Raw genomic sequence first — 23,245 nt, 5'->3', positions numbered from 1 at the left:
TAGGTGAAAGGTAGCTTTGTTTGCCTTTGGAAATACTAAAAAATGGAATTTTGCATAGTGTGGCCTTAGTACCTGCAATAGCTGTTTTACCTTTTGCCAACAGACTGCATTAAACTGTTCTTGCTGCCTCACATTGTAGAAGGCATCTGTATGTGAATCCGTTTGAAGGATGGCATTAACCAAGTGTTCTAATAAGTGTCAGAACACTGATAGGAATGTTAATCATGAATATGAACAAATTTACTGGACTGGGGAGGAATTCACCCTTGTTTAAAGAATCTTTAAGTAAAAGGTAGCCTAGCATAGCTTGTGTTGCAGTATTTAGGTCATGCTGCAACTTTATAATGTATATGAACAGCTTGCCTTCTGGTTTTCTCCTTAAAGCAAGAGAGACAAGAAGGATTCCTTATTAGCTGTTGCATCTTTTCATACTTTAACTCAGGGGCAGATTTAACACTTGTGGATGTTAAACTAAAATACTGAGGTGAAGAAATAAGAGGCAGGATTTAAGAGTGAATGAGCACATGGAAACTGGAAAACACAGGGCTCGATTGAATGCAAGTGGAATTTCTTTGTTTCCTGACTTTGTGCTTAATATTGTAACTGTTGCATACAATGTGTGTTGAGTGTTATTCAAAGAAATCGACAATAAAAATAGACAGAAGTCTAGTTGGAAGGGACTACTAATATGAACCTTTCCTTTTGGATGCTGACATCGACTGACTATTCCACAAATAAATAAAATGAGGAAGAAACTATGCTAGCACTGAGTCATCATGTACTGCAAATCCTTCCTTATGCAGTGCACCTTTCCTACAAAGGGAAGAAAAGAGAATTCTGGATAGCTGCACTTCGCAAGTTGGGTAACGGATGAAGTACATGGCCTCCACTGCCAGCTCCCAAGCTGTGATACAGGGAGCACTTCAGAGTGGGGTGCATGTGTATTTTCCAGGTGGAGGTGGTGTTGGTACCTTCCACCCTGTCAGTGAGAAGGGACTTATTTGGGCCATGCGATTCAAGTCATGTAAGCAGTTGCTGATCTTGGGCAGTAACGTGCTCTCTGACTAGGGAGGAATGCCTCAGGACAGATAAGGACTTTATCTTAGCAAGGTGTGATTTCAGTGGGGAAGTGATCCTTTCCTTATATTTTTGCCGTTCAGGGGAAAGCTGTGCTCCTTTCTGACACCTCAAAGTATGTGCATCTTCTCAGTCAATTATGAACTTTTTCAGCTGTCAAGGAAAGTTTATTAAGCTTTTGTGTGAGGAGGGATAACTTCACAAATACTCCTGCATGCAAGAGCCCTCTGTGCATGCCATCCTGATGCTCTACTCACCCTTGTCCTGGACTGTGGGAGTAGTAGCCAGCATAGCTGGAGGGTTGGCTTTGTAGGTGGCATGTGCAGTAGGGGACACCCAACTGTGGGAAAATATTTTTCTGTCTTTAATTGGCCTGGGCTGCATGACCTCATAAGAGATGGCAAAAGCTGCGTTTCGGTGTTCCTGGGGAATTGGAGGCTTTTTGGGAAATGAAGGATTGGCCAGGCTTTAGAAACTCAACTCCAACAAATCAGAATAGTGTTGGTTTTTCTCCTGAATGAATTGTTTCTTGGCGTGTAATTTTATTATGGTTAAATATTTTTCAAATACTTTATCTGCTCTTTATTATTGAGAATTTTTAAAATGTAGACGCAGATTGAGTACTGTGACTGCACAGTCAGATCTTCTTGATTACAGATTCTTCTAAATATAGGTTGTATTTTTTTTGTTCCTGTCCTTTTCCCCCACCCCTCTTCCTGGCCTTAAGCAAACATTTTGTTCTTTTGCTTTACAGGCTCCAGATAAAAGGAAAGCATTAGAAGAGACCAAAGCCTACACAACTCAATCTCTAGCCAGTGTTGCTTATCAGATCAATGCACTGGCCAATAATGTATTACAACTGCTGGACATCCAAGCATCCCAGCTACGGAGGATGGAGTCTTCCATCAACCATATCTCCCAGGTAATCTTTTTTTTTTTTTTTTAATAGAGGACTGGCAACATTGGAGGAAGCATTATCTTGTCTCTTGTATTATTGACCTGGATAGTTTATGCTGACTTCTTTGAATTCTCTGAGTAACATGATAGAAAATGGTAAGGCTTTTCTTTTTTAATATTTATGAAAGCCACTTTGTGATGGAGGTCATAACTGAAATAAAATGGTTTCTTTATCAAGAAGCGCTGGGATTATATTTGGTTTAAAGCAGGAGTTTTAATTAAGATTCCAAGATCTGAAGCTGCAGTTGAGGGAGGGATAGAGAGAAGGATTCTGTTTCTGAAGGAAATCAAGATAGAAGTACCATATGAGCAGTGGTATTTTATTAATGTTGCAACATATGCAGTAATCTCATTTGTTTTCATACCCTTGCAGGATGTAATTTCATGAGCTGTGTGGAGAGGGAGAGAGGTTCACATGTTGCTGCTACTTGCTCAAGCCAAACTCTTTCCAAGCAGAGGCAGTTGGATGAGTGAGCTGACCCGACTTGTACTGTGACTGCAGTATTGCTAGAGTTGATGCAGGGAGGACATGGAAGTAGATGATGGGAAAGAACAGGCCTGTCCCTGTCAGTGGCAGCCTGTGTTCCCTTGGCTGAAGCTTCACCGTAGCTGTCTGCTGCTGAGCGGGGAGAGCTGCGGCTGCTGCCTGCCTTGTACCTGATCTGGCACTGGTCTGATTGTATGGTAACTGCCAAAAAATAAGTCTGCTGTGTTTAACCTGGAAGTGGCTTATTGCATAATCAGGTGTGTGCCATACTAGTGCCAAGGAAGGGAGGGACAGGATCCACTCAGTTATTTGACCCTTACATTGCTGTTCTGAAGTGGGCTTGAGTGAGTTGTTGAGGGCCCAGTGTCCACTCTGTCATGTGCTCTTATTGAAATTCAGTTGGATCTTTGGGCTTTATGTCCTATGCCTATCTGAGACATTTCATAAACAAATCTCAGAGGATTCAACCTAAAATGTTCTTCAGTGCAGCTGGTGAATTTAAAACCTTTGTTGGTCAACCAGTACCCTGTTAGTTGTACACCTTAGACCAAATACTTGAAAGAAAAAAGAAAAATGCTTCTCATGGCCTCTGCTGTCTGTCTGCCTGTAGGCCCTGCTAAACCTCTGTTTACTGTTCTTTTAGAGTAATTGTGGTTTCTAAAAAATCTTTCTGTTAAATGGCAGCACAGTGGTTCACTGAAAGCATGTCAGCAGGGAGAAGATTCCAGGGCATGTGGAAGGGCCCTCCTAGTAACAAACCTTTCGAAAAGGCTTGTCAAGTTAGTATGAGCTAAGAACTACACAGTGTTAAAAGCTGTATCAAGTATTTAAAAAGTACCTGCTACGGAAACAGGAAGGGAGGAAGTACAATTGCTGTAGATAAGTTTCTTGTTCTGTCAAGTATTTGGAGATTTCTTGATGCTAGGATTATGACTACCTCTGAAGAAATGACTGGATAAAGGACTGAACCTACAGGCTTTCCCAAGCATTGGATGCCCTTTTATACTGAGCACATCTTTTCTTATGTGTTTCAGAGCTGTGTTGTGTGTCAAGCAATTATTGTTAAGTTCTCATTGGCCCACTGATATGACTAACCATGGAAAAAGCCAAAATGTTTGATACTAGCACAAAAGGTGTTAGCCCTCTGTACTGTTGGCTGCTTGAATTGAAGGCACTGTGCTGAAAGCTATTGAGTCACCTGATACATGAACTGTTTGCTAAAGACTGTGAACAATCAGTGCTTTGTAGAGTTTTTGAGGAGTGTTTTAGCAAGGTCACTTGCTTGTAGTTTCTGTCCTGGTTGGTCTTTCCTGAAACTAATCCTTGCTTATAAATGAACCTCTGCAGACTAATTTTGTAGAATTAAACTGGATACAGATAATGCACACATACCAGCCTAACTATTTGCTTTCAAATGTTTCTGCTCAAATGCTTCAACTGCGTATCTTAAATCTGCTGTGCAGTTGCTTTGATAGACTGTTTCAAAACTCTCCGAGGTCTCCAGAGTGTCTTTCCCTGTGCTTGTATTGGTTGTGAATATTTTCATGCCACTAAAGCATGAGGATGAACGTATTCTCAAAATGGAATTCTTCTCCATGAAAGAAGTATTGCCTAGAAACACAGATCTGAGGCATTGACAGTCAATTACTCAATTCTGAGTTTTGCAACATAGAGCAGATATCTGTGAAATAGGGTATAATTTGATAGTTTTTCTGGTTAAAATACCTTCTTTCTATGGAAGAAAATCCTGTGGCTCTTCTGACCTGCAGGCAGTTTCTGTTCCCCTACTGTGTTTCAGTTCTCTATGCGTGTTTTCCAGAATGACTCTAGGCTAAATGGCTGGACAGCTAATCTTGATTAGTAGCCACTCAATATTTTTGCTAGCTATGTACCTTCTTCACTGGAAAAAGCACTCATGAGAAGTTAGGTGATGGAGTGGTGTGTTATATTCTTATTACTGGAGCTTAATTTTACAGATGGAGAATTTGCTTGCTTTTATAGGAAAAAAAATTCAACTCTGGTTTCTTGTTGAGAGCAAACAGAGAGGCTTCACAGGAGTGGTGAGGGAGTGCCACTCTGAGCACGCGGAGGCAGTGAACAGCTCCAGGAACGGCTTTCACATAGCAGCCAGAGCACAGGTCTGCCCAGCTGCATCTATATTTTCTGCAGTCATAGTTGTCTTTCAGCTGTAATGTGTGGGTCTGGAGTGACCTGCCACATAATTATTTACTACACCCAATATGCAGAGCTGTGCACATACAGCTCAGCTCTTTGGCTTAAACCCTTGATATTGACTTTGAGCTTTGCCAGGATAACTTGACCTTTCCAAGCTGCTCTGATATGGCAGAGCAGAAGACTTGATCACAGTTCTGGAGAAGTTTGCAAACCTTTCCTGTATAAGAGATCCTACCCATCCTGTTAGGCAAGATTTGGGGGAAAAAGATAGCAAGTCTATACTTTGGACCAACGTGAGTGTCAAGGCTTCACTAAAAGCATTAAGGTTAGCAAATGTGATGCCCATCTGCAAGAAGGGCTGAAAGGAGGATCCAGGGAACTACAGGCCTGTCAGTCTGACCTTGGTGCTGGGGAAGGTTATAGAGCAGTTCATTTTGAGTGCCATCAGACGGCACATACAGGACAACCAGGCAATCAGGCCCAGTCAGCATGGATTTATGAAAGGCAGGTCCTGCTTGACTGACCTGATCTCCTAATATGACAAGGTGACCCACTTAGTGGATGAGGGAAAGTCTGTGGATGTTGTCTACCTAGACTTTAGTAAAGCCTTTGACACCGTTTCCCACAGCATTCTCCTGGAGAAGCTGGCTGCTCATGGCTTGGATGGGCATAGTCTTCGTTGGGTAAAAAACTGGGTGGCCGGGCTCAAAGAGTTGTGATGAATGGAGTTAAACCCAGTTGGTGGCCGGTCACAACTGGTGTTCCCCAGGGCTCGGTATTTGGGCCTGTTCTGTTTAATGTCTTTATCAATGATCTGGACAAGGGGATCCAGTGCACCCTCAGTAAGTTCACAGATGACACCAAGTTGGGCGGGAGTGTTGATCTGCTTGAGGTTAGGAAGGCTCTGCAGAGGGACCTGGACAGGCTGGATCGATGGGCCGAGGCCAATTGTATGAGATTCAACAAGGCCAAGTGCTGGGTCCTGCACTTGGGCCACAACAACCCCATGCAGCGCTACAGGCTTGGGGAGGAGTGGCTGGAAAGCTGCCTGGCAGAAAAGGACCTGGGGGCGTTGGTCGACAGCCAGCTGAATATGAGCCGGCAGTGTGCCCAGGCGGCCAAGAAGGCCAATGGCATCCTGGCTTGTATCAGAAATAGTGTGGCCAGTAGGAGTAGGGAAGTGATCGTGCCCCTGTACTCGGCACTGGTGAGGCCGCACCTCGAATACTGTGTTGAGTTCTGGGCCCCTCACTACAAGAAGGACGTCGAGGTGCTGGAGCGTGTCCAGAGAAGGGCGACGAGGCTGGTGAAGGGTCTGGAGAACAAGTCTTATGAGGAGCGGCTGAGGGAACTGGGGTTGTTTAGCCTGGAGAAAAGGAGGCTCAGGGGAGATGTTGTTGCTCCCTACAACTCCCTGAAAGGAGGTTGTAGCGAGGTGGGTGTCGGTCTCTTCTCCCAAGTAACAAGTGGTAGGACAAGAGGAAATGGCCTCAAGTTGCACCAGGGGAGGTTTAGATTGGATATTAGGAAAAATATCTTCACGAAAAGGGTTGTCAAGCATTGGAACAGGCTGCCCAGGGAAGTGGTTGAGTCACCATCCCTGGAGGTATATGTAGACGTGGCGCTTGGGGACATGGTTTAGTGGTGGACTTGGCAGTGTTAGGTAATGGTTGGACTTGATCTTAAAGGTCTTTTCCAGCCTAAACAATTCTATATATAGCTCTAGACTCCCTACTACAAGCTTTCTGTTGCAGTCATGGTTACATTGCATATTTCTGTCAGTTCCTATTTGGTGCTTTAGTTTGGTTTTTATTTGCCTTGAGAATGGCCATACTTACAAGGGAAATTTCAGGTAGGATTGATCTAAGGTGTGAAAGCAGAGCCATCCTGAGTGCTGCACTGTTATGGTGTGCCATCTCAATTTTCCCTGTGGGACACTGATGTAAAAAGGCAATGGAGGAAGGACTTGAGCCCTATGTGGTTCCTAGCAATCACTGCTGACTTGTCCATCTACAAATGCTAAGTAGTAGCAGAGCAGCAGTTCTGCTATGGTATAGATTGCCTTCAGTTGCAGTGACCAAAAAGAAATTTTCCTTGAAGAAGATTGAACAGCAATAGCCAGGTGTTTTGCTTTCTTCGTAGCATTTGAGGTGTAAGGTGTCTGGAATAGGTAGTATTTTCTTTTGTAGCAATTTTAGGGAAGATGCATGGACTGGGCAGTGAAAGGAGAAAGCTGAGGGTCAGCCTGCAGTGGGAGACACCAGGAAGAACCTTGGACACTGAGGTAGGGAAGGAATGAAGACCGACCTTAACATTCAGCATATGATGTTTCTTAAGGTGTGCTGCAACTAAATAACCACAGGATTTTTTCATGTACCCTGATGATGAATTAGGCAAGACACTGTATATTTGTGCCCTGAATGCAGTTTATGCTTCATTATGTTTATTTCCTATGTGTATTAAATGAAATTCTAGTTTGCTGTTTAAACTCATGTTGTTTATTTGTGCCATTCTTGCATGGGTCCCTGAGCCAATGAGTTAATTCTTCAAAAAATAAAATTAAATCTTCTTGTATCCCTCCCTTCATTCTGAAAATCAGTGCCTTTTAGTAGAGGAGTTAAAAATTCAGCTCTTCATAGCTTGAATATTTGACAAGAGAAAACTCCTCCTCTAGAAATTTGGGTCTATGTTCTTTTGCTCTTTTGACTTACTGTTTTTTGGATGTTCTCCCCTCTTCTCCTCCTCTTGGAAACAAGAGCTGACTTAAACATGTATTTTAAGATAAAGTTTTTGCTGCTTCACTTCCACAAACTTCAAGAGAATGAAGATGGGACAGCCAGATTCGTCAGGGGAGACAGAGGTTGACAGGGACATCCTTGTTTACTGTGTCAAAACTGAAAAACATAACAGATCAGTGCTCACATTTATGTCAGAGCAGCTGCAGTAGTGGGTGTAGCAACTATTCCTTTTTTTTTTCCTGGACATAAACAGTTTTTAAATAGCTCAATATTTAAATCTATGCCTCTTGAAGCATGAAGCAAGCAATAGACTCCTTTTTAAGAAATGATGATTTGTACCAGGAAACACTGCACCCCTTAAACATTCAGTGTTAAGATTTTCTTCTGCATCTGAAGCTCTCCTCTAATGTGAAATAGGGACTATTACCAAACAATATGTTCTGAAAGCATAACTCTCAGCAAAAAAAAAATGTGCACCTTTTGTCACCATTAAAAGTTAGAAGCTTTTAGAACAACAACAACAAAAAAATCCCTGAATTAGTTTAGAAGAATCTTGCCTGTCACCATCCATGTCTAATTCATTGCATGTGTAATTCAAATACTGCATGCAAGCAGAAAGCCAAATGTATTCTGTTTCTATGGTATGGTTGTCTATCTAAAGTCAGGGGCAATAATGAAATACACAGATGTTATCTTTTCTTGTAGGACTTCTGAAACTTACAGCTGTAGCCTGTGTTGAATCACACATACATACCACCCCCATCCCCAAATACCAAGGTCTTTTCCATTGGGTGAGCAATCAGTCAGGAGTGATGTGGATTAGGTTTCAGAGAAGCTCTGCTGAAGATGTTCTGGGGCTTGAAGGGGTGAGCTCCTAAGTAGTAGCAATTTGAGAACACAGTAACTGGTGTTTGATGCCAGGGAAGAAGAGCACAAGAGCTGGTAGGTGCTTAGCAGGTCTGTGATGCTTAAAGCAGCATAAGGCAGTGCACGTACAGTGGGGACTCTTTATGTTTGAGTTTGTGGGAAAGAGCTTTCAGAGTGTATGTCTGTCTGTCCTTTGAATTAATGTGATACTGCGTTCATGGATTGTGGTATATGATCACACCACAGTTCAAATTCATGTTTGAAAGCCAAGAAGGAGAAAGAGGGTAGAAAATGTGACATCATCTGCTGATGAATGTGGGTGGTCATGCCTAGGAACAAGCAATTATGTAAAGTACTTTAGTACATTTATGGATGGGAGCAAAAGACCTCTCCAGATCCTCTTAGTGATGTCTGTGCTTCCAAAGGACAGCTGTCCAGGTACTTTTACCCTGAAGTTGCCTCTTTAAAAAGAGGAGGATCCTTAAAACTCTGGTCTTGTTCTCTAACTTGAGGAACATATGGGCTGGACAAAAGGACTGTTAACTGGAAAGAAAATTAGCCAGAACTAGCAAATGGTTGATGGCTGCTAACAAGGGTCGATACTGGAGCCACCACTGTTCAGAATATTCTTTGGAGACCATTCAGGTCATAAAGCATGTCCTCAGCAAATCTGGGGATAACTCTAAATTAGGAAAGGCGATTCATATGCTGAATGGCAAAGCTTCAGTGCAGAGGAACCTTGAGAAACTTGAGGATTGAGCCAGCAAAAACCTTGGGGAAACTGGGCAAGGTGCAAGGCCCTACACCTGAGGTGGAATAACCCCATGCATTTGTATGTGCTGGGAGGTGACTGGGAGTAGCCGTCCTGCTGGAAAGGAGCTAGTGTGCTGGTGGATGCTGTGCTGAGCATAAGCCAACACAAGGCCATCTGAATAAGTGAAACAGTGTGGCAAGGCTGCGTTGGGAAGAGTGTGGCTGGCAGGTGAAGGGCAGTGATTATCATCTCCTCTGCAGCGATGAGGCTTCACCTGGAGTGCTGTGTCCATTTTTTTGTGTCACCCCTGCCTTGTTCAAGAGTGATTTTGGGGAAACTGGGGGTAGTCCAGCAGAGAGGGATGCTGAGATGGTCAGGGGCATGGAGCATGCCGCCTACAAGGAGAGGTTGGAGTTGTGCTTGTTTAGTCTGACAAAGAGGAAGCAAAGCAGTGATGTAATGGTAGCCTACAAATACTGAAGTCTGGCTCTGTCATCTTTGCAGTTAGTCTTTCTCTGGGTAGTGACAGTGTAATGTCGAACAGCCACAATTTGAAGCTTGGCAGGTTAGTACATGGAATTGGGGAAAATCCTTTTTAATTTGGGGTGTGGCGCAGCACTGGAACAGGTTGCCCTCTGGTGTGACTCTTCTCAGTGTTACACTGCAGTAGCTGTATATATCTTAAAAGCTGACTTTGTATCCTTGCAAGGCACATCATAACCTATAGGAACTATATGGTGAGGGGGAAGACAATTACAAAGTCAGGGAACAAACTGCCACTCGATGTCTACAAATCCTTGTAAGCTCCATTTCCACACAAACTTTCCTTTCCACACGTCCAAAAGTGTGTGAAGAGACTAAGTATTTCTGCAGGTACTAGAGCATCATCTAATGTTGTATACATTAGAAAGATAATGTCTTCTCTGGTTCTCTTGGACTGCCCTTGCTTGTCAGCAGACACAAATATTCTAAATATGGTGAAGAAACTTACACCTTTTGTTTACGTTAACCTTGCCTTGGGTGACCTTTCCTCTCCTAATAAAGTGCTGGCAGTCATCTCTGTGGCCTTTGCTTCACATCTTGTTCTTCCTGTACTCTCCGTGATAGAGGCCAAAGCTCCAAGAAGTTGTACTGTGCTTGCTCTGGTTATCTGTCTGCTTATGAAAATTGTTGTTAACTTTGGGCATATCAGCTTCTACATGATATGCATAAATTGCTCAGAATGTAGTTTAATGTGTAAGGGTTGCCTTGTCAGCTGTTCTGTTGAGAAATTCCCTTCATGACCACAAATGAATACACATAGGATCTGTCTAATTCCTATACAGATCAGCTGATGCAGTCAAAAAAATCCAACACATGACCAACAAAATAAATCAAAACAAACAAAAAACCCTCCATGATACTTAGTTATGTACACCTATGAGAGAGCAACCACAACTGTCAGCCTTTCTGTGATGGGGAAGGGCAGTTGCTTTGATGGAGAAGAAGAAACTGAGCCAGAAACTTTTGTTTCCTATCATTCTTTATTCCCACTTTTTTTTTTGTGAATGCAGGGTTTGAACGTGTTTGTGGGGAATGGGGGAAGTTGCTAACTTTAATAGCTGTTGACTGTAATGAATTCCTTCATATGCTGATTCCCGTTCTACAGTCTGGTAGAAGGGCAGTCTGAATGCATAGTTTTCGATGTGTGTTAGACCATTAAAACCTCCTTTCTGCTGAATGGGTATTCGGCTGTAAGCTCTAGATACCTCATTAAATACTAAATTAAGAGGCCTGATGCAGCCTTTTAGTTTCTGAAATCAAAGCCAAAAATCCCAGGACTGTGAGCATTACTCTGAAAGGTCTTTTTGATAATTTTGTGCAACAAAGGAGTCAACGGTGTTTGTCCTTTCTTTTTTAATGAAAAGCCTTCATATCTGGAAGATGTACCACATAAATGAAATGCGTCACTAACGTGCTGTAAAATCACATATTGGACTTTTCAAGGAGTCTTTTTTTTTCTTCAGATGCATCTGATTAGATTGTTGCCTGAAATTATTTTTCCTTCTATTTCAAGTCTCAGCAAACCAGCAGTCTTCACATGTGAATAGCTCCTGCTTTACGTTGAATTATGGTTTTCTTATCTCTGTCAATTTTTAGTGGCATAAGGGCAAAGCAAAAAGGAAATACAGTGTATGAGGTAATGGTTATAAGAACATTGTGTCTTAATACAGCAGCGGGTAACCAGCTACCAAAGCATTAAGTCGGTCACCGATTCTGTGCCATTCAGTGCAACTATTTGGGACGTTGGTTTTCATGGTAGCTGGGTAGTGTTATGCTTGAGCTGACTATATTTGGGGAAAAAGAGGGGAAAAGCAAGTACAAGAAGCTTATTGTGGGGCAGATGAGTCTTGGTTGTACTGCATCACTGAAGCTACTCCTCTTTGTAATCTGCCACTCAAACACATGAACACGTGCTGCTGGGTGCTTGTGGCTGGACTTCTTGTGCCATTTAGAAGGGAACTGCTTAGTGCTTTCTGCTGGCCGGTTTTACTGGCGGGGGGGGCACGTAAGTGCTTAGTTAATGTTGATCTGCAGATGGAAAACCAAGTAATGATTCACATGAGTGTTTTATAAGTCAGCAGTAACATTCTGCCACTCTTTATACTGCTGCTGGTTTGACTTTATTCTCTTTACTAGTAGCCTTTTGGGACCCATTGGTATCTGTTATGCATGTCTTGTAAAAGGCCCCTTACAGGTTATATATATGCAGTGAACGAATTATCTTATTAGTTCATGGGAGGTATATGAATGACTTATTAGCTGCTCTTCTAAAGTTGGGACAACTTCTGTTGTTTTATTGTAACTTTGAAAATGAAGTGTGGAAATCTATCCAACTGTGTTAATTTTATTGAACACTTGTCATGTGGCTGCTATGCCCCGCTATGTATCCATTCCCCAACATCATGGGGGGACAGTATGACCTCTGCAGGGACAGTATGACCTCTGCATCACTGGGGCAGTCTCAGAGCACAAAGTGAAAAGCTTCCCTTCACTGTAATGGAAAAAAGTGTGTGTGAAATTGTATTAATTGATGTAACTTATGGCTAAACACCTGAATAGAAATAAGTTACCATGAATATTTTTTTTTTTTCAGAACTACTTATTCCACTGGAAAATATTGTTGATTCTTAACTGACCCTGCTGCTAGTGCCGTCACGGAAAGGGCATCGTAGTTGTAGTGGAAAATAAAATTGTAGATTTGTTTGTTTGAAAGCTGTACTGTATGTAGGGGTTTTTCTTTTTTGAGAAAAATTGGAATATGTTTTGGACTAGCACAGTTTGAGTGACAACTAGTGGAGGCAATGATTCGCTTTTTCAGTCATTCCCATTTTGAATGCTGGCTGCGCGTGTAGAAGAAACCCCCATAAAAGTATGTCTGCCTCTTCCTCAATTTCAAAAAAATAGATTACTAAAGCTGTTATTTTCCTTTCTAATGCTCACTTCTGGTTCCAGCAAATAGTTATATTATTTAATAATTTTGCCTAATATTGTGCCTAATTATATCTTATGGGCATGAAACTGTAAGTAGTACATGACCACAGAATCACAGATCTTATATTTCATTTGCTTCCTCTTTGAGAATCTGCTAAATAGCTATGACTTCTTCCTGAATGTACCCTTGTATGAATGCTAGTGTGCAGTGGTTTTGTAGCTTCACCTGTTCATGTCTAAAAGCACTTGCTTTTCCCCCCCTCACATGTTGTCCTGGGATGGTTATTTACAATGGATCCATCAGTACAATTATGTCCTGGTTTTGGCTGGGATAGAGTTAATTTTCTTCCTAGTAGCTGGTACAGTGCTGTGTTTTGGATTTAGTACCAGAATAATGTTGATAACACACCGATGTTTTAGGTGTTGCTAAGTAGTGCTTACACTAGTCAAGGACTTTTCAGCTTCTCATGCCCTGCCAGTGAGAAGCTGGGAGGGGACACAGCCAGGACAGCTGACCCCAACTGGCCAAAGGGGTATTGCATACCATGTGACGTCATGCTCAGTATATAAACTGGGGGGAGTTGGCCATGGGGGGGCTGACTGCTGCTCGGGAAGTGGCTGGGCATTGGTTGGCAGGTGGTGGGTAATTGCATTGTGCATCACTTGTTTGGTATATTCTTTTATTGTCATCATTATTATTATTTTCCCTTCCTTTTCTGTCCTATTAAACTGTCTTTATCTCAACCCATGATTTTTACTCTCTTCCCCCCTCCCCCCCCCCAAATTCTCTCCCCCATCCCACTGTGGCGAGGGGGGAGTGAGCAAACGGCTGTGTGGTGTTTAGCTGCCTGCTGGGTTTAACCACACCAACAATTCAATGGGTGTCATAGGGGGATTGAAGCATAGCTTTCTGTTTCTCTAACTGGCTTCTCTGTTCCTTGCTTGCAAGGGAAAAACAATGTCTTGTCAACCTGATCTTGTCATGCTGTCTCAAATTCCTGTACGTGGCAAAACCAGGAGCAACAAGGGTGTGATTAAAAGCTATCAGGCTTCTATACAAAGTGAGAATAAGTAGGATGGGGACCTTAGAGTTAAGAGAGGTCATGATGGACATAATAAAATATATCATTGCTTCAGGAAAGGTCAGTTGGGCCATCTTTTGAAAATATAAGAATAAGGAAATATAGAATAATGACTCAAAGGCTTGATTTGATTGTAGGAAATTCTGCTTTCTTGTTGAACTCAGTGTCTTACGGGATTGTTTTTTCTTCTTTTTAAGTTAATTTTTGAACTGTGTTCAAAACTAGGCTGTATAAGGTTGCAGGATAAGCCTTCAAACCACAAATCAATCTTTATCTGACTGGAAAGGGGATAAAAGTTGTCTTTGGGAAGCTGATCCTTCTTTGTCCATTTATAGGATTTTCTTATGTGTGTTGTTAAGTCAAGCCTTGGGCAAGATGCAGCAATCGCCATATGTAGTGCAGGACCAAAAGAGAGGAGTTGTACTGTGGATAAGGCTTGTCTCCTAAATTAGGCTGGAAAAGGTGTTACTGAAGTTTTTGAGCAGTGTAGACATTTTTGCTCTTTAATAGCTGATAGGTAGTGTATGGTAAGCTAATAACATGCCAGCTCATGTGAACTAGCAAATTGCTTATTCCTCTTAATTAGAAGAAATTCAAGTACTATTTAAACCTGGATGTTTTTTAAAAAATAAACTTAACTTGAAATTATGCAGTTGATCTGCATGTGTGTCTTGGCAGATGAAACATGGCATTTGAGAGTGGATGAAGGGTAGAAATACTATGTTGTTCCAGTGCTCCAACTGAGGGCACTTTTTGCCTGTTGTGGTGATGAGTGAGACGCTGAAGTAACTGAGGACAATCTCCATTTTGGAGGTGAAACCTTTAAATCATACCAGAAATGTACTATCTTCATGTAATTATGGGTCATTAAGGTAAAGAGAAGTCCAGTCAAGCAGCCTGAAACAAATTAGACTTTCTCAACTATCTGATCTCTTACGTGTGCCACTGTGTTTGGATTTAGTTTCCTCATAGACCCTAAATCTTATGTTAAGAGACAGCAGACAGGGTTATAAGCCTGTAAGCTGATAGGAGCTAGACCATTCTTTATTTTATTTGTTCCTCTCTGCACATTGAGGATGGTCTGCTCGCCACTTATGTATCGCTGTTTTAGTCTCCTCCTAAATTGATGTATGATTAAGCATACCTGTTTCTGTGCTATATGAATGGTGTTCATCCATATGACCTGCAGACATGTACGTTAGTGCCTTATTTTGACAGTAGCATGGCAGCTGACCACAGAAGTGTTTGTCCTTCGTATATTACAGTTTTGAAGCATCCCTGACGTAGTGGTAGCATTTGGTGCTACTCTGGCACTGGATGCTAAAACTGGAGGAGAGAACTTCTGGGGGTGTTCATGGTGTTTTGGTTAAAATAATGTGGGTTTTTTTCCCCTTTTCTTAGTACAGGCTGTGGCACACTAACAAATAATTAAACTTCAGGAAGTGGGGGATGGTTTCTGTAAGCTCTCACTGAGAGAAATTCAAGTTCAATCACTTGGGCTTTTGCTGCTTTAAGCATTCCTCCTGCAGTGCAGTGTGCCTCTAGGCTGGCAGAGAGAATATCAAGCTTCAATCCCAGTTAGCCTGCTTCTTAATTCTAGACCTCCAGACCTGGGAGCAAAAGGAGCTCGATGGGACCACAACTCCCAAGTTACTTGCGTCTTATTTTCAACTCAACGTCTTTATGAAACTCTGTTTCCCTGGGCTGCGTTAAATGTGTAGTCCTTCAGTCAATGCAGAAACTATTCAGAGATGCTCTCTACTAGAGCTGGCTGAATTACTTGGAATAAATGTATCAAATGCATTTATTCTTTTGGAAATTATTTGAAAAACTTTTTAAAGACTGTTTTCCATGTGAAATGTTTGCCTGAAATAAGATTGAGAGAATGCTGCTGACTGGTCATTATTGGATAATGACAGATCACCTAGTTTGATAACATTTAAAAATCTGTAGAAACAGAATAAAGAAAATGTGGTGTGAATTTTTCCAAACCCATTTTTAGAAAGCAGAGGTTCTGCAAACAATTACATGACTTAAGCAAACATCCTGGAAAAACAGATTGTGAGCAGTCTGCAGATCTTATTCGAATAAAGATACTTTTCCTGTGTACTCTTCCCCTCCTGCCCATTTGCCTAGATTTCTTCATTGTGGTAGTTCTTAAAACAAATGCATAGTTGTTGTTTACGTTAGCTATATACTTCTGGGAGTAAACACTCTCTGTATTGCTGAATGGATATACGCTTAAATCCAAAAAGTACATTGACCTCACTTAGGAAAACCAGGCTTTACCAAAGCAGTGGGGAGGAGGCAGGCCACAGAAGTTTGCACAGCTGTCTCTTTGTAGTCTGTTAAATTGTGTCCTGACATACCCCTTTATCTCAGGGAAATATTTTACTCCTCACCAACACCTCCCTGATTAAGGTAACTGTAGCAGTATATTGATCCCAGCTGCTTTCCCACACAGTTAGGTTTCTTGCAGAAGTTCAGTAACTCTTCAGCATGTGTTTAGCTGTCCAGTATTGCACAGGTTGGTGGCCAGTCATGCATGAGTCCATGGTGGTTGTTATTGTGGAGCTGTAAGGCCTTCTCTGGAAACGTTGTGGTGCAGTTCAGAGGCTTGTAACCCACCATGGTGTTTGGAGCACCCTTACCAGGGCACCAGTGTACCTTCCTCAGTTAGCTTTAAACACTTCACTGGTCAATATTTGTGTAGTGTATGTCTAACTTTTGCCTAAAGTGACATTAAGAGATGGCCAGTCTTTCTTTTCCTGCCATTCTCTTGTGCTGGACAGTGTTTTGTTCTCTGCCTCCCCCCAACCCCGAATGGTGGGCTCAATTATCCTGGAGACAAGATCATGAAAACTACAGACTTCTGGCTGCTTCTTTCTACAGGCTTCTTTGTGTGTCATCCCCAATGGCTGACGCTCCTCTTCTCCCCAAGCATTTGCAATCAAGTTTAATCATTATGCAAATAACTGCACAGTGGAAATGTCTAATTTCTGAACACATGATCAGTCTGATTAATGAATTTACTGTAACAGTAGTGGGATAACGCATTCAGCAGCGGGGACATAGCGATGTCCTCTTCTCTGCCTACGCACAAGACTTCAAGACTTGTACTGCCTTTCAACCTGCCATCAGGCTGCAGTGTTTCTGTTCAGGTGCACTTCCACAGGACAGAGCCAAGAATTCACTGCTGGGTGCATGCATGTACAAGTCCGAGAGGTTCTTCTGGAGGAGGGGTTGACTGGTGGCATGGTTTCTTCTTGGGCCAGGGTCCTCTGCCAGAGTGCCCAGCCTTTGTCTGGGAAGGTTTTGGCTGGGGAAGGTTGTGGCTCAGTACGGAGTAAGTGCTGCTAGGACTGTTGAGGACATGTGGATGTTCCCAGCAGATATAACTGCAGTATTTCATATTGGTCGTGGCCAAGAGTAGGAGGCTAAGGGAAATCCATTTACAGAAACAGTGTGCAACTTCCTGTTTTAGTTGTGTGTGGAAATTAAAATGGCAATGGAGAAGTAGAGCAGCCTTAGCAATTCCATCTCTGCCCTGTCCCTTCCTCCCCACCCTATTAAATTAGTAAACGTCATACATGCTTGTGATTTGGTTGTCTGTCTTCTGCATTTACTTAATATATCCCAAATTACAAGAAGTCTGTATGACTCAGTCCAAAATAGTAACGCAGTCTTAGGAAACATGTGAGGGGAATTTTTGTTAACTCTCCTTTTTTGCTAGAATATCTTAATAGGCTTCCATGTGCAATGCTGTGGAAACTGGGATTTCAGAAGAAGCTTGAGCTGAGTGAAGTTCATGATGCTTCTAAGCTTGTCCTCTGTTGATGTACCTTCAGAAGGGATAGCTGGTTACTGAAGGGGGTTTGAGAAAGGGGAGACTGGGTCAGAGTGTTGAGCTGTCTTGCTCTATATTTGTCTTCGAAAACAAAAGTGAGGGGCTTGTCAGATCCTAGTTGTTTTGATATTAAAGTGACGTGGAAGAGCTCTTTGCGGCAATAATATGCTGAAGGTAGTAGTATGGGTAGTAAGTTAACTGTAGAGTGGAATAAGTATACTGAAAACTTTTAAGTGGGATCTATAGTGGCTAAAGGCTGTTCCTGCCATCTTATTTTACTGATAAGACTCACTGGTAATGGGGACAAGAGGGAAAAAACTGGCCATTGCTGGTTTCTTGCATAGAGGCTTGCTTGCTTTGTACAAAAATCTTGAAAAAAATCCAGAACTTTAATAGTTCTCTTCTGGAGAAAATGCAGTCTTCAACCTTTGAACATTTAGGAAACAAAAGAAGAGGAAAAGAAATTTCATGTGTGGTAAGCTGTGTTTGTGGCACTAAGCCAAGAGGGTTTGTGGTGTAGATAATACGGCCTTTAGCCATTTGATGGCTGTTTAATTAATACTCATGAGTTACTGTCGGTGCAGTGCTGACCCAACTGAAAACTAGCGGATTTCCCACTAGCTTATATCACTGCCATCAAATGAGATATGATCAAAGAGGTATAGAAATAACATTGTGCCTTGGATGATTTGTAATCAAAACTATGTTGGCAGGTGGCTAAAGGATATTCAGTGTCGTTCCCACATATATTGTCCCTGTTTTATGTCTTAGGGAAACAATCTGTCCCAGGACTGTCAATCTTAGACACCTCATAGACCCTGAATTCACATGGAGAAGGGGGGTGCTTGGGAGAGGAATTTTTGTGTGTGTATATGTGGCTTTTGCTTGTGTTTTTTGTTGGGTTTGGGTTGTTTGTTTTTTTGTTTTAAGAAAAGTATGTGCCTGAAAATTAATTCAGAAAACTTTCAAGTAAGTACATGTGACAAATCAGAATAGGTTTTATGTGGGAGTTTTGTTATTCTGTAGCATAATGATTATTTTGAGATATGCAATAAATCCACTATCCCAACCATGTAACATAACCTTTATCGTTGGAAAACATTTTATTTTTGCTATTAGAGGTGATAAAATAAAGCACTAAAGAGGTGATAAATTAAAGCTAAGGCTATGTTAGCTCACCTCTTCTGGTGCGTTCCCCCCCAATTTGAAATGCCAAGTTACAACTAAATGTGAGGGGTTTGGCTCTGGGGTTTTTTTTTTTGTTGTTCAGGCATGAGCATTCTGGCTTGTCATTATTCCAGTTTTATCAGTTCCTTACCTCAGACAAACTTTCAGAAAGTTCAAACTTGTTCTGCTGAGTTTGTTTTTTATAGGCTTTTTTTAGATGGTTTCCTTTTCAGCCACCTGCAGTGCTCTTTGCAATTGCACATGTTCATCTCCTATGAAGTTGCTTTTTTTGGCACACAAAATGCTTTTCGTTTGACATACGATTTTGTTCTACTCCCATGGTGGTTCTTTAGTGAGTCCAAACTACTGAAGAAGCCGTTTTAATTTTTCCTTTCTGTCCTTGTGCTTTCCTTCAGTCAAGAATATCTTTAGATTTGTATGTTTTGTTTAATTCTAGACAAGTGCACTGCTTCCAGAAAGGAAAAGAGGGACTCATTCAGCCACTTTAAAATGCTGAAACTCTCATGTGGGAGCTTGCATAAGCATATTTTGTTCTTTTTTTTTTTTTTTTAAATGAGCCTACCTCGTGCATGCATATCTTGAGGAATACCCAGCAAAAAAGAAATTGAAATGACTAAAATCTAATTTCAGGTACTGAAATACACTCACACGTACAGTTGGGATTTTGACTTTGCATAATCAAAGCATTTATCTGCTTTTTGTGCTTTTTAAGACTGAATACGAACGTAACATGTTATGACTGCACATCCCAAATGTTGTTCTGTCAAAATCAATCAGTAGGACTGTACACGTGAAACACTTCTCTTTTGAAGTGTCTTCTATTTTAAAGACTGTTTTTAATCATCAGATTTTTGCATTTCTAGCTTGTGTTCAAATATAATTAATAAGTCTTTGGTTGCATTTAGATAGTTTTTTCCTCTGGAAAGTTGTATTAGCAATGGAACTGGTGTTAGTTAATCATTGAAATGTCTATTCAGTTCACTGTGTAGAACATCTACAGCTCACTAGAAGAGAGGGGATGTACCTTGGTAGTTCCCTTATCAGAATCCTGGCTTGGTGAAGGAAAGATGAGGGGAGCAGAGGGAGGACTGAGTAAGAGAACTGTCCTTCAAAAAGGTGTTTGTCATACAGCATGAAACTCAAGTGGATGGTTAGCAATCGTTAATTTGCCATGCGCTGTGGTTTTGATCTGATGAAGAGCTGGGTCTGTACTTCCTGTCGTACAATGGTTGTGAAGTGGTGGTGTGTGGTGTTCAGCCACAGCTGAATCTCCAGCAAATGCTGGAAAGCGTATTCTAGAGTGATCGGGAGTTTTGTGTTAGAACAGGGAATAACATCATGGAAGCTACTTCTCTCCCCCCCCCCCCCCAGCTTTTGATGCTGAAAAGCCACAGACTTTAGGAGGCAGGTAGAAGATAATTGCAAATAATCTCCCCATCTCTCCTTCTCTGTGTCCTCCCACAGAGATCTGCATTAGTGATGCATTTTTTTTCTACCCATTTATTATACTCAGACTCTTGAAGAGGGAGTTGAACTAGCAGTTGAATTTGAAAGGCAAAAAAAAAGTTAGCTAGAATGCAAAAATTCATGTTGTACTTCCTATGAACATGTATCAGAGGTCATTGGAGGGCTTGCTTTTTTTTTAAATGAGTAATGTTCACAGTGCACTTCTTAACTAAAGTGTATGTACATTTGGTTTGCTCAAACAGTTAAAACCGGCAGTAGGGTTTGCCAAAGCACAGGAAGTATGATCCATAACTCACTTCTGTATTTTTCACTAGCAATTAAAAACATCGGTGAAAGCTGTTTTACAGACAAGTCCTGTGTATCTTTGTCACTGTGTTTCACTGTGCTCAGAGCAGACAGCTATGGCAGCGTTGCCTGTACCTGTGCCCGCCTACACTCTGTCTGTCTATTCTCAAAGCTGCTGCAGGTGGGCAGCTCCGAGAAGCTGGCCCAAGCAGCAAAGCGACTTGCTTGGTGTAGTACAGGAAGTCTGGCGGAGCCAGGAATAGAGCTTCAATCTGCCGTTTTCGAGGCTCTTGCTCTAAGCCACAGACCCATCCCACCTTTTCCCTTCACTCGACTGACGTCCCAGCAGACAGCCGCCTCCTGCATGCAGGGCCAGCTGCTTCTGCAGCACTGTCTGACCTCCATACTCCAGATGTTTGAAGTTCCATTTCCCCCATACTTACGTGAACTTTAGCGAAGTGCTTCTGGCATTTCACCAATGCAATGGGGAGGAGGGAGGACTGTTGTCTTAACTGTTTTCTTTCCATAATGAGGGCCTCTGTAGAGCTGCTAAAAATCTCTTTCTCTGTAGGACTTAAACTCCATTTGCCTTCAGTTGCCATCTGCCAGTCTTCCTTTCCCCATCCCTGTCCCTGTTCCCAAAGATACTGCTGCAGACCTCCCTTCCTTATGCTCTGTGTTGACATCATCTTCCTTTCGGTTGGGTGAGGGTGTGATAAGATGCCCTTGTATCTCTCCATAGATGCTCCTCATTTATAGAGCCTAATTCTGTGAGGTGGCATTTCACAGGCGAGACTTACTGATTTCCTTCAGCTGCCCCTTTTTATGTTCTTGCATGAACACGCTCTGAAGTAGTTGTTACAGAGTAATGTGAGAAGCTTCTTTCCTTCTGTCCTGTCTGAAGGATGAATATGTGTCCTCCATAGCAGTCCTCCCATTTCCAGTTGGCACCAGGAAAGAAAAATCAGGCATGAACTCAAGTCTGGCTCTTGGACAAATGAGCTGGTTTCTTTGCTCTGATTCTTGTCCTAGAAGGTCATGCACCTGCTCCCAGCCTCTCTGGTCTGTCCTTGCCCTGTGTCCCCTTTGTGCATGGCCCCTTTCTGCTCAGTTTCTCCAGCAGAATGTGTGACTAGATTTACCAACAGGGTGCTCTGAAAAGCATCTATATAAATAATCCTTTAGCTGAACAGATCTCTCTTCCCTCTCCTTTTTCAATGCTGTTGTATAGGTGTATATGTCACTTCACAGATTGTGTTTTGGAAATTCTCAGTGAATCCTAGTCTTCCTTTTGGAAGAAAGGCTTCCAGCTTCCTAACAGCAAGAGGGCTAAAGGTGAGGCATTTGTCTATAGCCAGTAAGCTTTAAGCCTGTTTCTCTAGCTCTTGTTTCCAGCCTCTTGATTTTAATGAGGCTTGTCAATGCCCCCACTCTTTTTTTTTTTTTTTTTGACAGGAGATTTTAACATTTGCAAGCACATGTTCTCTTGGTTAGGAATCAATTTTCTGTTAAGTATGCCTTGCATGGAAATTGGTACAGCTTAAGAAACATAATTTTGGAGCAGGACATGCTGTGGACTATGTGCATTATTGTTTTACATTGTGCGCTTCTGAATTCTAAAACCATACAGCAAGCAAATTGTCCTGAGTAAATGGGATGCCTATGGTATACTTCCCTCCCTGACACACACACCCCCTTCCCCAGCTGTCCTGATATCCTAGGAAAAATACATATATAAAGGTAGAAAATATCTTCAAACCTGTGCTGAAATCTGGTCTGCTTTATGCTGGTGGCGATTGCTAGGAGAATCTGAGAAAACCTGCTAATGTATATAAAGAAAAAGATTAAATTCTTAAGTCAAGGGCTAGTTCCGTAGGATTAAAATGGCATATAATCTGCATCCAGACATAATTGAAGAAGTCCAGTGGTAAACTGTCAAAATACAAAACACAACCACCACCACTTTTCAACCCCCCCGACATTAGATGATATTAGTAAAACACATTGTTAGCATTGTGTTTTTATATGTATATTAAAAATTTATATTGTTTATGTATATAAAGATATTAAAAATGTGTGCATTTACATATGTTACCTCTGGAAACAGGACTTGGTATTTCTTTCATTATTTTTCCTTTGTTCTGTCTAGTGCCTTTGCCCCTCTCATGACAGCGAACACTTATGTAGACTGTGCAAGTTGCTGTATGTGTGTTGATGGCCTTAGTTCATTGTGTTAATCTGTAAAAGCTCTTGATTGTGAACCCTCTGTGCCAGAAAAGGAAGGTGACATATCAGATTACATGAGACATGGCTTATCTGGCTCCTCTAGCCTTTTACCTTAAGAGGCCTAGATTTACTAGGACTTCAGGAGATGAAGCGTTCTGGGGAGCCTGTCCTACTATTGTAACTTGTCTTTATGCTGAAGGGTGTGTGTGAGAGACTTCTATGTATAAACCTACAAGAAAACATTGCTGGATTTCCAGCTCTGGAAATAACAACTCTTAAATCTATTTCAGTTGCCTCCTACATTGCCAGCACCACATACAAAGCAAACACACAAGGTGGAACTTAAATGTCTAAATGTTTCAGAGGTGACAGGAGACCTGTCTCATGGTGCAGCTTCAGAAGGCGTGGCAGGATATTCTGAGGATTCTCAGATGACATTAGACACTGGTGTTCAGGCAACTCTCAGCCTTAGTGAAAATTGGATTGAAGGATTGTATGTGTGAAATAATAAAGCCTTGAAATCCTTATATTCTTAAAAGAATTTGGGGAACTGAAAAAAGCACCTTTTTTTCTTCTCCTCTAGTAAATCTTGCTTGTTGCTAGCACTAGCTTTCTTCTGTG

The 23,245-nt window shown here is 41.8% G+C and overlaps 1 protein-coding gene across 12 annotated transcripts in view; it reads left to right on the top strand.

Annotated features, from left to right (window-relative positions):
* Positions 1 to 23,245, top strand: part of ABI1 (abl interactor 1) — an 83,142-nt gene that overhangs the window by 21,764 nt on the left and 38,133 nt on the right. For all 12 annotated transcript variants that reach the window (XM_076331742.1, XM_076331741.1, XM_076331736.1 and 9 more), the window contains exon 2: positions 1,832 to 1,999. In XM_076331742.1, coding sequence (XP_076187857.1) covers positions 1,832 to 1,999 — 168 coding nt within the window. The remainder of the gene's footprint in view (positions 1 to 1,831; positions 2,000 to 23,245) is intronic.

This window comes from Aptenodytes patagonicus, chromosome 2, assembly GCF_965638725.1.
Source record: "Aptenodytes patagonicus chromosome 2, bAptPat1.pri.cur, whole genome shotgun sequence".
Lineage (NCBI taxonomy): Eukaryota > Metazoa > Chordata > Aves > Sphenisciformes > Spheniscidae > Aptenodytes > Aptenodytes patagonicus.
Note: the sequence above shows the minus strand (reverse complement) of the source record. Positions and strands in the feature narration are given on the sequence as shown.